The sequence below is a fragment of the Camelus dromedarius genome, chromosome 16, assembly GCF_036321535.1.
Source record: "Camelus dromedarius isolate mCamDro1 chromosome 16, mCamDro1.pat, whole genome shotgun sequence".
Classification (NCBI taxonomy): Eukaryota; Metazoa; Chordata; class Mammalia; order Artiodactyla; family Camelidae; genus Camelus; species Camelus dromedarius.
This window is the reverse complement of record NC_087451.1, coordinates 46,868,045-46,889,931: the sequence shown is the minus strand read 5'-3', so window position 1 is coordinate 46,889,931 and position 21,887 is coordinate 46,868,045. Positions and strand designations below refer to the sequence as shown.

At 38.1% G+C, this 21,887-nt stretch overlaps 1 protein-coding gene across 2 annotated transcripts in view; it reads right to left on the bottom strand.

Moving 5' to 3' along the window:
• BLMH (bleomycin hydrolase) overlaps positions 1-21,887 on the bottom strand; it is a 34,744-nt gene that overhangs the window by 9,975 nt on the left and 2,882 nt on the right. For both annotated transcript variants that reach the window (XM_031468482.2, XM_031468481.2), the window contains exons 5-11: positions 21,458-21,546; positions 20,026-20,118; positions 7,695-7,850; positions 6,660-6,818; positions 6,473-6,540; positions 5,302-5,419; positions 2,615-2,684 (exon numbers count right to left, since the gene is read on the bottom strand). In XM_031468482.2, coding sequence (XP_031324342.1) covers positions 2,615-2,684; positions 5,302-5,419; positions 6,473-6,540; positions 6,660-6,818; positions 7,695-7,850; positions 20,026-20,118; positions 21,458-21,546 — 753 coding nt within the window. The remainder of the gene's footprint in view (positions 1-2,614; positions 2,685-5,301; positions 5,420-6,472; positions 6,541-6,659; positions 6,819-7,694; positions 7,851-20,025; positions 20,119-21,457; positions 21,547-21,887) is intronic.

Below are 21,887 nucleotides of genomic sequence, written 5' to 3'. Positions count from 1 at the left end.
TCAGTCCTAAGGTCAGGCCAAGTGTGCCAATTAAATTAGATCATGTTTTCTTTCCTTCCTTCCTGTTAAGTCAGAAAGAACATTACCAAGAAACACATGAGAAAAATTTATTTTGGCTTTGAATATTACTCCCCATCCACTCAGTTCAATCCCTTATCTTTTGGCTCTCTACTGACATGCTCTGCTCTGTATAATCTCAAGCATTTCAGTTATTCAAGAACAACAGAAAAGTTAGTTTAATCTTAACTAGACAGTGGCAGGTTTCACTAGGATGATTATAGGCAGACTACAGGGATCAAGACCCCAGCTCTCTCAACATAATAATGGAATGAGTAAGTCAGCAGAAGCAAAACTTTTATTGACTCATTTGAATGGAAAAAAAAAAAAGAAACAGCAAAGTGACCTAGAATCTTAAGAGTAGATATTTTGGTTCAAATCAATAAAGATAATAACTTACACTACACAAAACACAAAGCATCTCCTGTCTTTACAAGTGTTTATCCTCCCTTAAATGGACAGCAATACTATTTACAAACTCAGTGACTATTAAAGATAGAAAAACAGCACAGAAACAAGCCAAAGGGTCCTGGCTCATCTAAACATGTCATAATGTTGGTCCTTTTCCTAGACAATAACCTTTATTATAACAAGCCCATTTACAGGGACCATATTAGACCAAAAATGAAACAGAAGTTACAGAGTTTCATCCAATGCACTATCTTACGTCTTAAAATGTTACAAATACCAAACCCTTCCAATTCAAGATAAACTATTCCTTTCATTTCCTAACTACCAGCAATTTGCAGGCATAACTGCATTTTAAGTTGTTTCTTTTTAATCTTTCTGCTAGCTTCGTTGAGATCTATATTCATCTCTACCTGATCCCAATGTGTATGTGTCTTAAAATGGATTCATCTTATAAGAAATCACCAGGTATAAAACATGTCGCACTTTAACTCATACCAGTTAATTTAGCAAGCACCCCAAAGTCACAAAAACTTAACAGAAATCACAGAAGGGGGTCATGCAACTACCTGATAATGAACAGAAATGCACAGCCAGCACTGGTATTTGCTTACACATAAACACTGAGCTGCTGAGCTTCACAGCAGATCCCAGGGACAGTTGGCCAAAATCCACCAAAGACCATTTCATGGGGAGATGAAGACTTGGAATGACAGACTAAATGGCCTTCAGGTGCTGGCCACCACATATCCCAGCCTGTGCTGCCCACTCTCAGCATTCTCATGTCCTGTCAAGTTCAAAACTCGGGTTACAGGCTCTTCTGAGAGAGCAGTTTACAAATATAAATGACTGTAGCTCCATGTGCTCACTTCCAAACCTCCATATTCTTCCTCCCTCCACCTTTTACCCTTGGAAATCCTAGGGCTCTAAACAATTTAGTTAAAAAAATCTCTTAAACACAGAGGGAGGCAACAGGTAAAGAGGTGCTGAGATCTCTGTCTCCTCCCTTCCTCCCTCCTTTCCTTCCTTCCTTCTTCCTTTTCTTCACCCCTCCCCACCTTCTTTCTTTCTTTTAAAGAAAAGTTCTGGCTGATTCCTGCTTCAGTGAAATGTATGCTGAAGTCTGATTTCAAGTGTCTGGGTATCTCACTGGAGTCCCTACCTACCTTCTCCCAGTCTTCCAGTCTAGAAAGCTGTGGCTGACGTGCCCTTCCTGGCCAGGGTCCACTGGCTAAAAGTAAGGAACATGGATTCCGGGAAACAGCTGCTACTCAAGATGCCACCAGGACACAGCACTCATGCAAATACATGCTGACATGCATAACATTCTATGGTAGTTGCCACTTTTCGATTTGAATCCTAAAAATTAAAGCGTAAAGGTACCTTAAAAGGATTTTATCTATTACATCTATTACGAAAAAGTCTTTAAAAATACGGTCTCAAAAATTCGCAAAAATATACCCTAAACTTAATCAATGGTGATCTCTGGGTGGCAGGATTACTAGAGATTTTTATTTTCCTTTTTTGGCTTAACTATACTTTTAATTTTCTACAATTCATATATTACCCATCCCTTTTAAAAGCCTAATTACTACAGTTTATTTATGAGTTCTATCTGGGTTTTCGTTTGTCAGAACAAAATAGTACTAAATGGTAATCAAAGTATTCTCCCCTTTAGACTTCACAACTGCTACCAAGTCTTCAATAAATACCTAAAGTTTCTTGCCAATCCCATTCTCTCACTCTGAAGGCTTCTGTCTTTCTATAGATTTACTGCAGTAAACAAAAAGGCACCAAATTCTATACAGCAAGCGCCCTGACAAAGGGCACGCAAATGTCTTACTGGCCAAGTGGTTCTGGCACCTGGCCAGTACAAAGAGATCTAATAGGGTCAGCGTTATTTGGAATGATGCCAGCACAAATTGGTCTCAGAGCCAGCTTGGGAGTTCAGGCATACCATGCTGGTCACAGGGACCCTGGGGGCAAGCCAGATCCTCAAGTGTTTCTCTAGAATAGTAGAGCTAATGGGACCAATTATTGAAAATAAAAATGTTCCACACTAGGGCAGCGTTCTTCCCTTTTCCCTTAGGAGGCAGAGTGTACAGCAGACCCCAGTCACCCTGGTTTACTACCACCAGATTGAGCTTACCTTTATGGCCATGGTCTTCACCCCATGAATTTTCTACTCTCCATTTCAGGAAACTACCAGCCTGATCATCCTGCAAAAGAGTAGATGACAGTGTATAAGCTGAAATGAGATCCCTCCTGAAGAGGTGTCGTGTAATTTCAGCTCTTCTTCAGCCACTCGGAAGAAACAGCCTTCTCCACACAGCAATGGTACACGTGACCAGGGCCGCGCATCTTCTATGGTAACTAAAGGGACACTCCAATAGAAGTGGCGTATGAATCCCCTGAGGTAAAAATGCAATAAATCTAACAAAGCAATAAATAGTTTTCTCCATTACATTCTATTTTATACAGAAAATAAACATATTAAAATGCTACTTGGCTAAGAAAAATAAAATATTAAAATAAAATATTAAAAAAATAAAATATTAAAAGCAGTGAACACCATTTGAAGCCATGGACTCTTTCTTTTAATCAATCTGCATTCTTTGCAAAGACATCCCCTTATATTTATTCTAGAAATTCTAAGACCTTAAATTCTAAGACTCTAAACCAAGAGTTTAACAAGGAAAACAAACACATTCTCATCAAACTGGCTAATTTTCTACTTAGGGGAACCAAGTAATGCTACTCTCCAAATGTGTTCTTTTACTGATTCAGTTACGTAAATATTGAATTTAATACCATAGAGATTGAATGGCAAAGCAAAAGTAAAAAGACTATTTTCATCAAACAAAACCCAGGCACTTCTGTTCTTCTTCTACCTTCATTAATAAAATAAGCTCAATTTGCATCTTCTTAAATGGGACAATGATAATCATCACGATAACCTTCATTTATAGTCTTTATTACAGTGACACAGAGAGGGATAAGAGGAAGGTTCCATTTGTGAAAAGACTTTTTCTCTTTAATATTTACCCAGGGCATTTGCTGATGTCAAAACAATTTATGTCTTTGTAGCATCAGCAGAGAGCTGGCTCCTGAATTATCTTCTAATGATTTCATCTGTCAACTCCCACTTGCATGTTACTGCAGGAGTCTCATCTACATGGGATCTGACTTTACTCTTGGCAGTTTTCTTGAATCTCAGTAATTTCCAGTCTCAGAAAGAGCCAACAGTCAAACCCACAAGTTTCAAACACATTTGCCTGTACTACTCCTTAATCTTAGTCCCAGGTACCTTCTGGAGCTAGTTTATTAAATGCTTTAATGTTACTCCCTGCATCGTAGTTCCCTTTTGCTTTCCTTTTAAACATCACTCTTAGAATCTGTATCACCTAAGGTCATTTATTATAGTAAGTTTGAAAATGTTTCCTCTTTTTTCCTTTACTAATGAATTCCTATATGACCTAGATCAAGCTGTGTCGTCTACAAATATAGAACAGTATCTGGACCTCCCTTACAGGGCTCCCTTACAGAGATTCCAAGAAATCAGTGACAAGAAAGAATATCTGTATTATCATTCAAATGCAGTGCAAACTAGTTTTAGTGGCCAAAAACTCAAAGTGGAGAGAAGAGAAAACTCTCAATATGAAATTCCACTTATGATAATATAAATTCTGCTTTATGCTATTAACATGTAATAGAGTTTCATTTCCTGGAGGAGAAAACAACATATTAATAAACCATGCCAATTAAAGAATGGAAGTTCCAGAGAAAATGACATAGAGCATATATGATTTTTATTCCTGAAATAGGGGATACTCTATAACAGAGACAGAAAACGATAAAAAGCCAAACCTCTCTCGGAAAATACATGATTTTTAGTTTGTTTTCGTTTTTTAACGATCCTCTAAATAGTTTAAAGTTTAGCTTTAAGGAACTTTAGTTATAAATCCACTTTATTTTACAATATAGCAGGCCCAAACATAAACATGAACAATTTAGCATTTTATCTTAAGTATTTCAGTAGTATGTTATTCTATTTTATTTACTTTAGTATTTTATTTCATTATTTATAGTATTTTATGAAAAGTTCCTTCTAATGTTTTGCTTCTAATGTCAAAGTAATTATTCTGTGATTTTCTTTCCAGTAATTAGACAGGCTAGGAAAAGAACAATTTTGCTTATGGTGGTAAAGAATTAAAGTAGTTTGAAGTCTTCTCTTTCTTATGATGCCTGAGCACAGGAGTAAAGCATCTATTCTACAGCCTAGAAATGGGGATAAAGATAAAACTGCAGTTGTTGTTTCCAACACTGTGTCCTAGAAATAGTGGTATCACTAGTCAGAGTTTTTCACAGGAAATTCAAAATGCTTTACATCCAGTTGCCTGAAGCTCTGAATAAATCCAGTAATGGGCATGGCATCCACAACTTACTGTTACTGACATTTTACTGCAGAAGAATCTGAGTAACAAATGAAAGGAAAGTAAGTCTGAACATAAGTCATCGAGATATGAACACTTTCAGGGAACACTTTAATTCCTTATTAAATAGAAGTTATCTTCTCCCAAGTTCCCAGCTGACCTCTTTTCACAAGAACTTCCAAAGCTACTCCCTGCTGACTCAAATTCTGCTACTCATGGAAAAGTTCCTATTTTTAAGAACACAGCCAAACCCCAAGTAAGGTGGGTATAGTGTCTTGCATGGAAGCTAACTTTTAACAGAAATCATATACACTATGAAGAAGCTCTGCTGGATTAAATGGTCTGCAGGAGAATGTAGGTCCATCTATGCAAAAGATTGGAATAGGCACGCCGAGGGTCATACCTTCTCTGAGACAGCAGTGAAGGTCATGGCGTGGGTCATGAGTGACTCACCAAAAGTCAGCCTCTCAGCTTTATTCATGTTCTTCATGGAGACACCAAACACTAACTCATGGTCATAGCTGTAAAAAGAACGACAGCACAGAATATAGAGAGTACAATCGCAGGGGATAACCAGCTTCTGCCTGTAAAAGGAACACAGAAGAAACTGAAGGGATGCAACAGCCCCATGAAAGCCTGGGCAGTGGCTCTTCAGAGAACGTGGTACACACAGAATTTAGTCTCTCAGTGGGATTCCATTCTCTATGGGTCATAAGAGTACTCAGGAAAGTATGAAGTGGTTAAACATGAACTCCCCCAAACCAAAAAGCTGACAAGATGAGCCTGCACTGTCATTTTGGCAAGATGAAGTTAAAAAAAACTTTTGAAGTAACTTCTTTCAAAAATGGTCTCTTCTGAGCCAGTAGAAACACTCAGTTTCTGAATTCATTTAGACCACTGCTGACTGTGAAATTTAAATAAATAGCATGAAAATATTAAAGAATGCTTTCAAAGTTAAAAAAACTCATGAATTGTCTTTTAGATTTCCTTTCTCCTGCTGTTAACTGTCAAGATATTTACTCAATTTCCTTCAAGTAATAATTACTCACAAGTAATGCTAAAGTGATATATTTTAACAGTTAAGGAATTTTATGAGACAGCTTGAAAATGAATCTTTATTATCAAAAACAATTGGGGGATGCTTTAAAGTGTGTATGCAAAATAGTTCTAGTTGTCATAAAGACAAAATACACAGGCATCAAAGTAAGAGAAGCAGTTAAGAAGGATCAAATAGCAAACAAGAGATCTGGAAAACCTTTCACTACATCCACAAATGCACAGGGTAATCAATTTTTTTTAAAACGTCTTTCTTATATAGGATGACTTTTTAGGAACACCCAACAATTTCAACTCCGATATGAAGTATGATCTTGATTTCCCAGGTTAGAGCATATACGTATGTGGAGTTTCTGCTCTGAGTTCTCAAACACTACGAAATGCAAAGAAGGAGACCCACCCTCAGGCCAGCCTTATCTCTGAGTGAACCTCAGCCAAGTCACTTTGTACCAGGAGTGCACTCCCACAGCAACAACCCACCCACAAATGATTTTCTGTTTTAAATTCCCTGAACTTACACATTCATGTCACTGAGGCCCAGCTTGCTATTGAAGTGTTTTCCAACATCACAGCCAAACCACACAGCCTAGAAACAGAGGAAAGAGGAAGAAAGAAAGTCAACCTAAGTCCTAGCTTCCTATGACACCCAAGAAGTGGGAGAAGAGGTTTTAATCACAATGCAGAAGACAAAGAAACCATACCAACCTCTCCATCTTTGATGGAAGCAGCAACCATCTTTTTCAAGAAGTCAATGGGTTGGTTGTTATATAGCGTTTTTCTCCCTCCAACCATATTGCTTAAGTAGTCCACTGTGTAAAGTTTGTTGTACTTGTGCTGGGGCCGAGGGTCATTCACTAAACAAATCTATTGAGATCAAGAACATGTTGATTAGCATATAAAACCAGGAATGCCAAGTGAGATACAACCTCTCCTCTAAGTTCATATATTTGTATCAAGCTCATCACCTCTGCCTAAAAGAATAAGCATTACAAACACACTGGTAAATAACAAAGAAACAAAAGGTGACAAGGTCATGTGAGAGAGGTCCCTATATACTCTGTTTAGTGCAAGGGACGCATTTGGGAGCCGTATCACCCTGTTTTTCCTACTGGCAAAATTTAACTCAAAATTAATTCTGAAGAATTGCATGCACTGAGTAAGGCAAGATGAAGATTTGAGATTCCATCAGAAGACCTCTGCTCTCAAGTTACAGGGCAGGCTCAACATCTGGCAATACCCCAACTGAGCTGCGACTCCAATCACAAAACATGGCCATTTACTCTTAAGAGGGTCAAGATGCCAATAAAAGAAGGGGCTCTTGTCATCTTGCTCAGCAGGTGGAGAAGACTGGAAGTGAGCAGGAAAAACTGGGACAGGACACTGCTTCCTCTCACAGGGGCCCACAGTACAGAGGTGCTCTATAAACATGGTAAGAAACACCCAATGCACTTCCATTGTCTCTGCACCTGAGAATGATCTAGGGCCCAAATCAGGGGAGCATGTGGGAATTAAATTGACTGCTAACCTACAGTTAGAAAAGTCTCCGATGATGAACACTGGGGATCCTGATATGACCAACTTACTAGGTACAAAAAAACACCTCAAAGGAAGGAGGAAAAATTTTGTTTAGTATCTAGTTTGATGCCCATGCATGTTAACCAAGGAATCGTATCCTCTTCCTCGTAGTCAACAAGCATTTGAAATTAAAACAGCCAGTGGCTGCCAGTGCCAGCCTCCAACCTTATCTTCCATGTTGAAGAGTGGCTTGACATGTTCCCTGTAAAACTTCAAGGGTGTTATGGGGCCAATCTTCTGATAGTTTTTATCCTTGTCTCGATACTCCCAGGTGAACGTCTCTGGTGGATTACCCAAACAGATGCACACCACTCTGAATATCTGGAAAAAAGGAGGACAGATGAGTGATGGCTAGGGCGGAGGCAGGATTTTTTACCTCTTCATTTTCTTCAAACGTGGGAAACACAAGAAGTCAGTGGCTAAATTCAAGCCAGAAATTTCACAGGAATCTAATACTGCTCCAAAAATTGTAAGGTTGCTGTCCAGGATCTGATATCAGTAACTTGTAAGTTCTTGAATAAACACTCTTGAACAATACAATTCTGAAATGTTAATATTTAGTGCTTAGTATTTGCTCTGCAAGTTAAACTTCCTTAGCCAAGAAACGACTCACCACTGGTATACAATAAGACCTGGGTTGTGGCTCTGCTGATAATATTTCAAGTGACAAATATATACATTTTATAAATGGATTTCCTTCCCTTTATGCCCCTAGGTTTTGCTTTGATTGTGATGGGGTCTCTACATAGAAAAGTCATTAACTTTTCAGCTGGAGTTTGGATGATGTCTATTGAAAGTATCACTAGAATAAGAATAACTGCTAGCAGTAATGTACCATTTTTTTGGTTGTGAAGACCATAACATATTTCTAATGATGTCACAGCATCTTTGAGTTAGCGTTATTACAATCCAAGGATATATATTATTTTCATCTTACAGAAAAACAAAAATAAAAGTATAAAGACATACCCTGTATAAAGGTCAGAGTATAGAAAACACTTCCTCTTCTATATGAAATGTGCTGTATCTTTTTAAAAGTATATACTATGATCTGCCTCTTCTTTCCACCCCAGTCACCACCTGGATCCAATTTCACCATTTATTACCTGCTTTATTTGTTCCATACATTTGTATACTCCATTATGGTCAAAAGAAATGGATCTTGTATTCATTAAGTGTGACTATTTTGTATTAGAAACTATATATCTGCTAGGCTCACTTAATTCTTGTAAAACTCTCTCAAGGTATAACTTACCCTCTTTTTTTTCCCCTCAAAAGAGATTGAGACTTAAAGAAATTAAATAACCCACTTAAGATCACATAGCCAGTAAGTGGCAGAACCACAATTTGAAATGAGGTCACACACTGTCTGAAGAAAATAGAAGTACTGCTCCATTGGTACAGGGTTTTTAAAAAAGGGAACATTCACTGACTGTCTACAGTGCTGTACTACAATCTTTGAATACCATATCTCTTAATCCTCTCAATAAAAATGGTAGACATAATTCCTATTTTACAGATAAGGAAACCAAAGTTCACGGAGATAAATAACTTGACTGAAGTATCAAAGCCAATAAGTGGCAGAATTAGGATCTGAACCCAGATCTGACTTCAGTACTATTACTATAACACCATGAATTAACCATTTATCACTTACTGTAACTTTCTGGGTTTCACATAACTTGTCTCCTCCAAAAGATCATAAACTTCTTAAGGATAAGGACCAGGTCAGGGATATTTTGCATCTATAGCATCTACAGCACGTAGCACTGTATCTGGATATAATAACTGATGTGAACACCGTTCCACTCTCCACATCACTACAGGATGAATAATTTCAGAAGCACCACACTTTCTTCCAGTTAATTCCTTGTCGAAGATTCAATAATGCTTTCCTATTATCTCCCACAACAAATCTAAACTGCATAACCTGATTTATTTTCCTTACTTGTTCACTTAAGCATAATACACATTCAGTAGGTATGTGAAGTGCTTTAATTTTACATATACAGTTCAGTTCAATTTTTTACATGTGTATACACCCATGTTAACGACCATTCAGATTAACCTACAGAATATTTCCAGGGATCCAGAGGTTCCCTGGCTCCTTTGCAATCAATAACCCACACCTCCCCAAGGTAAACAATATTCTGACTTATATAACCATTGATTACTTTTGCCTGTTCTTTAATTTCAAATAAATGGAATCACACAGCATATTCTGTTATCTGGCAACCTTTGTTAACACAGTGTCTGTGAGGTTCACTCAGGGTGTTGTGAGTGTCACCAATTTGTTCTTTATTGCTGTACAACTGTATTATAATTTATTTACCTCATATTGATGGACATGCAAGTTGTTTTCAGTTTGGGGTTGTTATGAATAAAGTGGCTAAGAACGTTTTTATCCAAACAGTTTTCAAGGGGTTGAAGGAATTTACATACGCACCAGCAAAGTAAGAGAATTCCCATTGTTCTAATTCTTGCCAAAAACCTGTTACTATATTTTTAATTTTAGCCATTTTGGCGGATGAGTAATGGTATCTCCATGTGGTTTTAGTCTGCATTTTCCTGATTAACATGGTTGGATTTTAAAGGCTCTCTGTAACTTCACCTAACTTTATTTTCCATCATGGACCCTGAGTTCCAGTCTGGGTTGTTTACCCCTCTCCTTACTGTCCACTCCATGCACTCGGCTCACTGTCACCTTCATAACTTTACCGTTGCCTCTGTTCCTCAGACCCCAATCCTACTCCCATACTTGAAAGCTCAGTATAAGATGACCCTCCTCCAGAAAGTTTTCACTGATTAAATCTTTATGCCAGAAGTATTCAGAGAAGGGAACAATTAGTGTGAGCTAGAAAAATTAACACTTGATTCCATAGTGCCATTTGTGTTTCTCTATTATCTCCCCAGCTAGAATTAATCTACCAGGGATAGAAATTAGGTCTTAGACATATCCCAACAAATGCTAGAAGAACCACATTAAAAACAGTCTTCTTACATCGAAAGTTCTTCTCTAGTAACTGGTGAAAAATTCAAATCTAGGAGTTCAAAAACATTCTACGGTGAACACTTACTCATATGTACAGGTAACATTTTCCTAGACTCCAATATGCAGAACTTGGTAGTTAAGTCAAATGTGGCAACTCCAGTCCATTTCTGATGGGACAGACCATGGACTCACACCTGCCACAAGCCAATTACAGCATTATCATCACCCATCAATTTCATTTATAATTAAGGACACTTCTCCCTCTTTTTTCTCTAATTAAATGAAGAACAGTAACTCCCAACATACATTGTTACTTTCTCATTTAAGAGATTACAAACTTTGGCAAATTCTACATTGAAATGGAGTGATCTCCTAAACCACGTCTTTCTCAATTTCCAGAAGAAGTGTACCAAATATGGTTAAGATTCGGGTAGCCAATCCTATCTATGTTGTGAAGTCATTCTTGGAAGCAGTGGAGCTATTTTATTTTTAAATAATGTCTTATTAATTCTATGGGCTCCTTCTATCCCACTATGGTCTCAACCAGAGCAAGATGATACACATCTTAGAGGATGACCTAAGCTAAATCCCAAAGGGATCCGAAAAGCAGACAAAAGGGAAGGCTTACAGAGTAAAACAAAGCTACAGCCTGTAAGAAACACACCTCTCCTTCCCCTCCTCTCCTTGGACTCCCACTCTGGAGAACTCTGCTGTCCTTAATCTGATGGAACCCACCCTCTTCCCTCTTTACCCTCCACTCCCTTAAGAAATGTCTGGTCCCACCTCTGTCCTAGAAAGAACCACCGGATAATGATCTATGGTTGCCTACTTTCTTAATGCTCTCACCCCCAGCCCCCTATCCCCCTTTATCCTGAAAGACCATTTAAGGAGCTTAGCTTTTGGTACTCCTTAGCTGTACTTTAGAAGTTGTTTTGAGCAGCTAGGACTTCTTCAGACTGATCTTTAGGGAAATTCATTAGATATTCCAGTCCCTATCTGGTTCCTTACCATCAGGAACATACTTCCAAGATCCCCCAGTTCTCAGTCAGCATCCATGTCATCATCGACCACAGAAACTGTTGTGTATTTATTTCTCATCATCATCTCCAGTGCATTCTAGACCTCGAAAAGCCTTAGGAGAGCCTGGAACCTGATAGCAAGGTTCAAATTAACTCTCTGAACCAAAGCTAGAAAACTAGAAATAGGCCTGCCTGTGATATCAGGTCTAAAATCAAGGAGAAAAAGACTTTTAATTCGTGTGTTATTTTGGAAGGCAGGGCCTGATTCTACCATCTTAACAGAAGCAGATTAACCTACAGAGGAGTTCATGCTTGTCTTTCATTTTATGTTCTGTTTTCTGAAAAAGAATCTTCCTTTACTAGCATTTACTTTGTGTTTTATGAACCTGAACAGCTGGTCCTTAAACCACATCACTTTTAGTGCTGTACCATTCTCAGTTTGGTTTCTAGCACAGAAAAGAAGAGGCAGGGCATCACGTTAGCAACCGTAATTGAGCTACTCTAGCCACAGATTAATGAACTCCATTTAGGATTCACATGGACCAGACAGTCATCTTGTATCTGTTCAGCACCAAGGCCACAAATGGCAACTTTCACCACGTGGACACTGCCACTGGTAACTATGGTCAAGATAGTGACAATGAAAGTGTATAGTTAGAACATGTTTAGACAAGGAAGCTTTTATAGACTTACATGATGTGTATTTTCAACTAGTCATTGCTGTCACAGGTGTATAAACATTTTATATGGGATCATTTTGATCAATTCTCAGTCATCCAAAGGTGGTTTATCTAGTTCAGTTAGGCCCTGACCGAAAAAACTGGGAGACTAGGGCCAGATCTAATGAGCATTAAGACAACTAAGTGAATTTGTTTACTTTTAAACACATTCTAAACATAAATGAGTGCTTTACACTATAATTTACATAGTATCTTCTTGTGCATCTACTCCCTATCTAAAGTAAAGTGTTAAACCATTCCCCCTTTCTCCCCAAAAATGCATTAAAAGAAATCTGCATTTCTGCTATCTAAATGAATTCTATGGTGCAAGACAAATACATCCTACTGCGTATGTTTTATATATCTTAATTTTTATCAGATACATATAAGGCATGTATGAGAAGAGTGACATTCCTTTCTCTTGGACTTCAGTAAAACTGTAATTTGAGACATGTAGTTTTGTTTTACATTATTTGTTTACCATGACTAAAAATTATCCAAAGCCATTCACATTCAAGGCAGTAGATAACACTTTGGAAAGAATATTTGGCTCCAAGTCAACAATAGTTAAACAAACTCTAATTAAAAAAAAAATTCTCTGAAGTATAATCTCCAGGATCCCTGGCACTATATTTTCTTGATAAGAGACTCTGTTGTTCTGCAGTAATGTTCCCTGTTTCCAAAGGTACAAAACTGGCCATGAGCTTTGACTATTCAAGTCTGCTCTCTGGTGGGGAACTCAGGAGTGTCACCTGCTTCTCACAAGGCACACCTGGCATTCAGCACAAAAAAAGATACCGGACACTGAACACAAGTTATTATACACAATTGAATATCGCTGAGTAACAGAACAAGGGAAGGGAATGGAGAAAAGAAAAAGGACACAGAAAGCATGAAATACAGGTCATGGGGAAAGAATGTGTGGATTCCAATTTACAGACAAATGATGTGGGATGGAGTCAATTCCCATCCCCACAGCTAACCTGGGAGACAGACACCAAATGAGAAGAGGAAGGCAGGATATAATAGCTGAGAGTCAGTCATGACTACTTAGAAGGGTGAGAGTTTAAAGCTAGCTATAGGCAGACAAAGAATGGAGGAAACTATAGTTATTCAGAAAAGTCAGAAATGAGAAGGTAGTTCAATGATAACAACCAAGCCACTTGTAATGGAGCAAAATTGGTAACGCCACAAAATTTCAGTGCTTGGAACCACTACCAAAGTGACAGAATCTTAGAATCTTGATTTGTATGTACAATACTGAATTGTCCAGTAAAGTGTAAAGCACTGTAGAAACATCACTTCTTTGTTATAAAAATGCAAAGCTACAGTGCCCTTAAAAAATAATCTACTCTGATTTTTCAGTCTTCCTGATAGAGTAACTGGGTTCAAAGGTAAAATGACCTATTGATCGTAGAGTAGAATGACTGCAAGGACACAAAAGTGGTCACAGAAAATAGCTGAACTTTGAAGAAAGTTCAGTGTGCTGAGGGTAAATGAACCAGTCACAAGAGGGGAGGAGATCTTGGTCACTGGCTGATAATGCACAGAAAGGCTCTCTCCTGCCTCCTGGTGGGGAATGAAAGAAAGGCAAGGATCTGTTTTAACAACAAAAAAACCTACCTGTGCCAGCAAAAGCAGGTAGAGAAGGAAATACTTTCTGGAGCCATTAAATATATTTTCAGGCAGGAACAGACATAAATAGGTACACTTAAAAGGCATGTATTCTTCTGTGATGTTAAAGGAATGAGCTCATATGGATGATAACTAATAGTCAAATCATCACCTTGAGACTACTTCTAGAATGGTGTTTGTATCAAAGAAATAGAAATTCAGATTCTCCTGCCCCACTCCAGACCTACTGAATCAATCTGCACTTTAACATGATCCCTAGGGGATTTCAGTGCACATTAAAGTTTGAAAGCATTTCCTGAGAGCAAATCTATTCTCTCCCTCCCCCAAAACCTTGCTTTGTCAATGACTATTGCTCTCATTCACATTTGCCATCCCTTAGCACACTTGGCCTCCCTCACACTGTCCTAACTGCCAAAAAGCCTTCTCGCCTATCTGCAAGCCCTCTACTTCAAGATACCATACGTCACCCCAATTCTTCCCTTTTTCTGTCTTCCACGTCAGCAAGTCCTGACAGCTTCAATTCCAAGATACACCCCCAAACGTATTCATTTCTCTTCAGCCTCACTCTTTCCAACCTGGTTGGAACCACTGTAATCTCTCATCTAAACCACAAGGGCCTCATAACTGGTCTCCCTACTTCCTCTTGTACTGTTTTACCACACATTCTCAAAACACCCAGAGTGAAATATTTTTAAAACAAAAATTAAACCATGCCACTCCTCCTCAGCTTAAACTCCCCAGTGGCTACCTGACTTAGAACAAAAAACAGTCTCCTTACCACGGCTCACAGGCCCTGTAGAAGCCTGTTCTCATTTCCTCTATGAGATCTTTTCCAGCCACTCCCATCCTCTTTTCAAGCTCAAGCCACACTGCCTTCTTTCTGTTCCTCAAAAATACCCAGCCTTCTCCCGTATTAGGACTTTTGTACCTACTGTCCCCTGGGCCTGGTGTGCTCTGCGTCCAGATCTTTGTACAGCTGGATTTTTCCTGATACTCATTCATGTCTCAGCTCAGATTTGACCTCAGAAGGCCTTTCTTAACCACCCTATAGATCGCTGCATTTTACGTTCTTCAGAGCACATATCTTCTCAGATCATTTCTTACTTACTTGTGTACTGTCTGTCTCCCCCAACAAGTATGTAAAGTCCCCGAGAGCAAGGACCATCCACGTGTGTTCTGGCTATCACTATACCCACAGTGCTTAGAACGTGTTTAATATTTAGCACTCGATATTTATGGAATAAATGAGTATCGACTTCTCTGCCCTGCACTGCTAAGCTTCTCGAAACCACCCATCTTTTCTGGTCATGGTCTGACTCCTTTCCATCTAGCTCCTCTGCTCCTCCATTCTACACACCCCTACTCAGGAAATCAGCAGCTCTTTCCGAGTCCTCACAGCCTTGGACCTGTCTGCAGCATCTGACACTGATGACCAGCACCCACATCACACAGTTCTGGCACCCACTTTTATAGAAATAGATGTTTCATGGAAATGGATATTTCTAGAATTCTTTACTGAGATCTATTTTATCCTTCCATCTTCCCTCAGGAATTTCAGTAATTCCCAAGGCTTCAGCCATCTGTCCTATCATCACTATCACTTTTCTAGATCACTCTCTTTCCTGAACTCTGGAATTGTATCCATATGCATGAAACACATTTCTAACTGGACAATGCCTTGGGACGAGGCCCTGTGAAGCCAAATGTTTCTCCCCTTCACAGTGGACTCTGAAAAGAGCCCCTCTTACTGACTTGTGTGATCCACAGCAGCATTCTTTCTGTTACCAGGCTTAAAGCCTTAAAGTTATTTTTAATGAGTCCTTGGCACATAAACTGCCAAGTCCTACAGATTTCCCCCCTAAGATCTCTCTCACATTTCTCTTCTTTCCATCTCTATCATCACTACCCTTATTCAGGCCAAATTAGCACCATTTGGACTCCAACCGCTTCTAACTGGTCTTCCTTCCAGTTTTCACCTATTTAACTAAATTAATCCCCTAAAGTGCAGCTCTACTTCAAAAGGGAAATGCAATCTGTGAATATAATCTATTTCCTTTAAGAACCTCAAGGGAAAGATTAGTCCCTTATTCAGTGTCAGAGATGTCTTCTAAGGCCATCAAAAGGATAATTTCCTTTCCCAGAATCCAAAAGAGAAGATCACACTAGAAAATACTAGAAGACCGCATTAGAAAATGTTATTTCTTAGCAGTGGCGGATCTTAAACCAGAACCTCCTGAGAAGCTTTTAATACTTCAGATGCCATAACAAGACAGATACCAAAACAAAAAATAGCCAGGAAAACAATAAGAGAACAATGAGATGGGACTAACTCTAGAAACACCGAAACAGCTTCAGTAACTAAAATAAAGAGTTACTGGAAGATGAATAAACAGACTAATAGAACAGAACTGAATGTCTAGAGACTTTAGAAGTGTTAAAGATGGCATCTCAAATTAAGGGGTTGGGAGAGGATGGACTACTTGAAAAGACGTGGGTCAACTGGGGAGCCTTTGGGGAAAAAAGTTATATCTACACCTCATACTCTACGCCAGGATAAGTTCTAAATGGATCAGAGACTCAAATATAAACATTTAAACACTATAAATAAAATATTACTAGAAGAAAAACTGAAGAATTATTATTTGAGTGGGAAAAAAAGCCTTTCTAATTAAAAACTATAAAAGATATTTGACTATAGATCATGAAAAAAATTCTGCATAGTTAAAAAAAAGCAACAAACTAGGGGAAAAAATTGCAATTCACATCACAGTGGGCTAATTTCTGTGACATTTAAGAAGTACCTAGAAATTGAGAAAAGATCAAGAAGAAAAACAAGGATATGAATAGACAGTTTACAGAAAAGATGCCTAGCCCCACTAAAGGTAAGAAAATATAAACAAAAACTCAATGACATAGTTTCCCTATCAGACTGTTAACTTGTCAACTGTTTACATATCAGATTGGGAAAGATCCAATTGCTTGATAAATACACTGCCTTGACAAAACTAAAGGGAAACAGGTTCTATCAGATACTGCTGATGACAGTGTCAACTGGTAGAATCCCCAGAGGATAATTTGGCATTATATATCAAAATTTCAGACACATATTTTCCCTGACTCAAAAATTCTACTTCTAGAAACATAACCTACAAGTATACATGCACATATACAACATGATGTGTGTATAAGATTGTTTACTACAGTATTTTTAATAGAAGTTTGAAAATAACCAGATTGCCCATTAATAGGGACCAGATAAACTAATTACAGTACATTCAGACAATGGAATACTATGAAAATATTTTTTAAAATGCAGAAACTCTCTATGTATCAATATGGAACAATTTCCAAGACATTAAGTAAAAAAAAAATTGTGCAAAAATATGAATAATATACTAATAGCTGTGCAACAAAAGGAGAGGAAAATATGTTTGTATTGAATAGTAAAAGAAAAAAAAAGATCTTTGGAAGGGTAACAGCTAATTCCAATAACAGAAACTTATAAAACTAATTTGGTGGTGCACAGAAACTGGAAGGATGGAAAACAGGGTGGGAAGAAGACTTTTCATTGTGTATCTTTTTACATTTTTTGTGCTTAAAAATTTTTTATTCAAAGAAGTCTTTAAAATAAAAAATAAAAATAGAGATAACTAGGCTCCATTCTCAGGGAAACTGACCTCCTAGGTCTGGAGCAAGTCTAAGCCAATATACTTGCTTTTAGGAGCCACTGCTATAGAATTTCCTAAGCAAATCAGGATAGCTTCCTGTCTCTTCTCATGGCTGTGATAGATACTCTTTCTGGTCTTTGTTTTATGTTTTGTTTTTAACAGTTTTGGCAGAGAATACATATAATAATCCTAAGGGAATCTGGAGGCTAAAAGAAAGTAGACACTCAGAGAAAACACTGCAATAGAAGTGACTACATGTTTCCAAAACAGATCTGCCTCCTCTGTCACCACAAACAACCTGCACTTCTCTTCTGTCCTGGAAAAAAATGCCTTTAGCATAAACACATTTCATTCAAAGCTATCTGAATTTCATGGCCATTGACTTAAGTCATCATTCTGATGTGCCTATAAGGCTAGGCAAACCATAGGTACTAATTTGTGGCTTTAAAACCACAGCTAGACTCCTCTTTACCAAAGAGTCAGTTTCAATAAAGAGGAGTCACTTGGGAATTGTAAAAATCGAAAGACCTACCACATAGGATGCTGTAGTCAACAGTTTACACAGAATCATTAAGTAAATAATCCTATAAAACATCCATACTCAGAACCTGGGATGGTGGTGGTTCACTCTCTTTCTGAGGTTAGGAGCAGGGGAGAAAAGATATATGAAATACATCTGCCTAATTCTTACCAGCCAAGCCTAGGATCAGGACATGGATTTTTAGATACAACATTTAAAAGATCTTTAAAGCAAACATCAAAAGCCAACAGGGTGCTTATCATCTGCAGTATTATCTCAGCCCTTCTCCGTAACTCTTTACAGACCTGTCATCGTTACTACATCCCACCATCTTATTATAATCATAAGTAAAGGCAAATTATGCAGGTGATATGGCCTCAATGAGAGATCATTCCAAGCAGGGAGAAAAGAAAACTAACATTTACTGGAAAAGTGCTATGTGTCAGGCACCATGTCTTACATTCTTATATTTAATTCCTTACTTGACCACCAGTCCCTCTCCCTGGCCCAAAATCCAATAAGGAATATATTTTATACCCCAAACTGAATCTCAGACAGGTTAAGTATTTTATCCAAGATCACAGAGCTGTTAAGTGATAGGGCCAGAACTGAAACCCGTGTCCCACTCCAAAGCCTATTTTTTCCTTACTATACTCAGATAACACTCTTAAAAAGGAACACTTAAGGAGTAAAGAAAGAGGTAAAATGAGATAATTGAAATGTATTTGGCAAAATGAAACTCTGCATTCATCCACTCAACAAATATTTAAACTGCTATTGTGTCAAGCTAGACATGTTACACTTAAACAAACTGAGACTTGAGAGCTTAAGGAACCTGTCCCAGCTCACATGGCTAAGTAATGAGAAGATCAGAACTCAGACAGTTTGACTCCAGAGACCATGCTCTCAACTACTGGCTCTCTAAAATTCAAGGAAAACAAGAGTGAGGCATTAGTGTCACCCATTGCAGTGAGAAAAATTAGGCCATTTTAATACCACACAGTCTTAAAAGGAGACTGTTAGGGATTCCTAGTTATGGGCCCACTGGATGAAAAAAGGGAAACGTCTGTATTTTTCTCAAAGCAATTTCATAGTTTTATACATATTCATCTGGATTAGGGATAGTATTAAGTAGTAAAGACTCTTAACTGCCTTGATAATAAACATAACTACCTTACATTTGTTTAATGCTTTGTAAGTTTTCCAAAATGTTTTCACAAGCACTATTCTAACTGATAAAACCATCAATAGTTTCCTATCTTTATTCCTACAGAATAAAGCCAAAACTCTTGGCATCTACCTAAGATCCCTCACAGCTCTGCCTTTCTAGTTGAATTTGCTACCAAACGCACTCACAAAATGTTATGTTTCAGCTTCCTTGTTCTCTGAAGATTCCACCTTTGTTCACGCCACTGTACATGCAATTCCTATTGTCTGGAATGGTCTTCCCAATTACCCATCTGGTAATTTCTACTGCTCTTTCAAGAGCTGATTCAAGAATCTTCCCCATGAAGCTTTCAGCTCACTGAATTAATCACTTCCTTCTCTGTGACCACCAAATCCTTGTTTACACATCTCTAGCATAGGATTCATTATAATATTCACTTATTTCTTTTCCAAAGAGATTGAGCTCCTTGAGAGAAGAGACTATGTCTTTCTGATCTTTGTACCCCCAGTTCCAAACTCCTAGCAGGTATTCAACGCTTATGAACTGAATAAAAGAATGAGTTATATAGAACACTCAACTGGGAATTAGAACATCTAAGTACAAATCCCATCAAACTGCAAAGTTTACACCTCAGCTTTCTCAGCTATAAAATAAGTCATTTTCAATTCAATTTAACATTTATTGCAATGACCATGCTTCCAAATCAGTGTAACAGACAGGAATATTCTGACAGTTCTTTAAAAGGGTAACAAAAAATCCAAATAATTGTTATTACCTCCTCCATCATGATGTCCTGTGTGGCTGAGATCTCTCCTTTGGTTGCTCCACTATGTACCAGGTTCCGTAGTCGTATACAGAATTCTCTCATCTATGACAGAAACTTATTCAGAACTCCAAGAGTTACCCATATTCAACTGTATATGAGTCTAGTAGACAAGTGGGAGCTCTGTTTTGAAATACAACTCACCCAAGACCCAGGGCAAAGTTCTAAAGCAAGTGTGCTTTCCCCCAAACAGTCCACTTAAACATGCAGCTATAAACACTTTCTGTAAGGAGAAAAGACATGGAATTTTCCCAAATACTAGATAGAACTGCTCCTGCTCTGCAACTGATGGTACCCTCTGTGACAGTCTGTGCCTGGGGATGGGGAAAACATGTCTTTCCAGAAAGCCGACCACCCTCAGGAAACGCAGGAAACAAGATGATGATGCCATTAAGTCACTCTAATGGATTTTAATCTAGAATTTTACTGGTTGTCCATTTCTTCCCTGTAAAATTATTATGACCATGGCTATGCCAACCCCCAATATAGTTTCATTTTTGCTGTTTTCAATTTTGAGAGATGCCTGAGATAAAGGTGAACCATAAACCTAAGCACAGTGCTGAAAAGGATCTTGCTCCCACCTGAAATGAAATGTAATGATATACCATTAATGATCTTTTAGCCTGTGGATAACATTCTCCAGAGTTTCCTGGGTGAAAAACAACCTACTTCTAATACTGGGGAAACATATTTATAGTTTGTTTTAAAATGCATTCTTTCTCCCAGTGATGACAATTCCAACTTTAGCCTCATAGATCAAGACAGTGGATACTGGTAACTCTCAGTTCTCAAAAAAGATGTCTGGCTGGCAGAGTAGCATCCCTGTAGGATTTATAATCCACCCTGGGAAAATAGGTTATGTAGAGAAGAGAGAATGATTCATTAAGATAACTGAGGCAATAAAAAGCAGTTCAGTGACTACATCAAATGTTGAGTGAGTAGACAAATCACACTGATGTAGTCTGGGGAAACCTCAGAACTCCGAATACTCTTTAAGGAAGTCTTCCAAAGAGTTCTTTTTGGTTTTACTAGAATTATAAAGCTTCCGAGTCCACCTCCACTAGAGCCAAGTGAGAGGCCCAACACCCAGTGTGCTTGTGGCTCATACTGAGAACAGGATCTTCTTTCCTCAGAAGCCATAAGAATTCATTAAAATCAATAAAAATAAAGGTGGGAGATTTTTTAAAGGAAGGAAAAAAACCCACCCTAATCTCAATTATTTTTGAAGTTAATATGTAGCTACATTGCCTTCGACAAACACTGAGTAGTTATCTTACACATACACTGTGTACACTGAAGTGCCCGGGAGTCCTCCTGGAAAATCAGTTAGGAGTGTCAAGGTAAGTATACGACATTCAATCCCACCCTGCTCCATACGCTGTACCTTGTGATTCAGAATATCATTCATCCTTCTGGTTGCCTCTGTTGTGTAAGATTCAGGAAAGCATTTCTTAGGGACGACACCATATTTTTCTAGAAGAAAACAAATTTGGCTGTTGAATAAGGTGAAAGTATACTTCAGCATTAGAAATCCTGGCAAAAACAGCTACTGCTTTTTAAAATAGGCTATATGTTGCTAGTCTAATCAGAAAACCTAACAACCTTATGCTTCATGTTATTAAACAGGTTATTCAACCTGCATATTTATCCATCTTAGAATTAATTATATTCTTTTTAATCTATCATACTTTGTAAAGTACTCAGCATGATGAGGTTTTCCCAAAAGACAACAATTTTTTGAATGAGGACACTTTCAAGCAGTTGCAGTTTCAATGTGTTTATTGATTACATCAATGGACAAGAGATAAACTTTT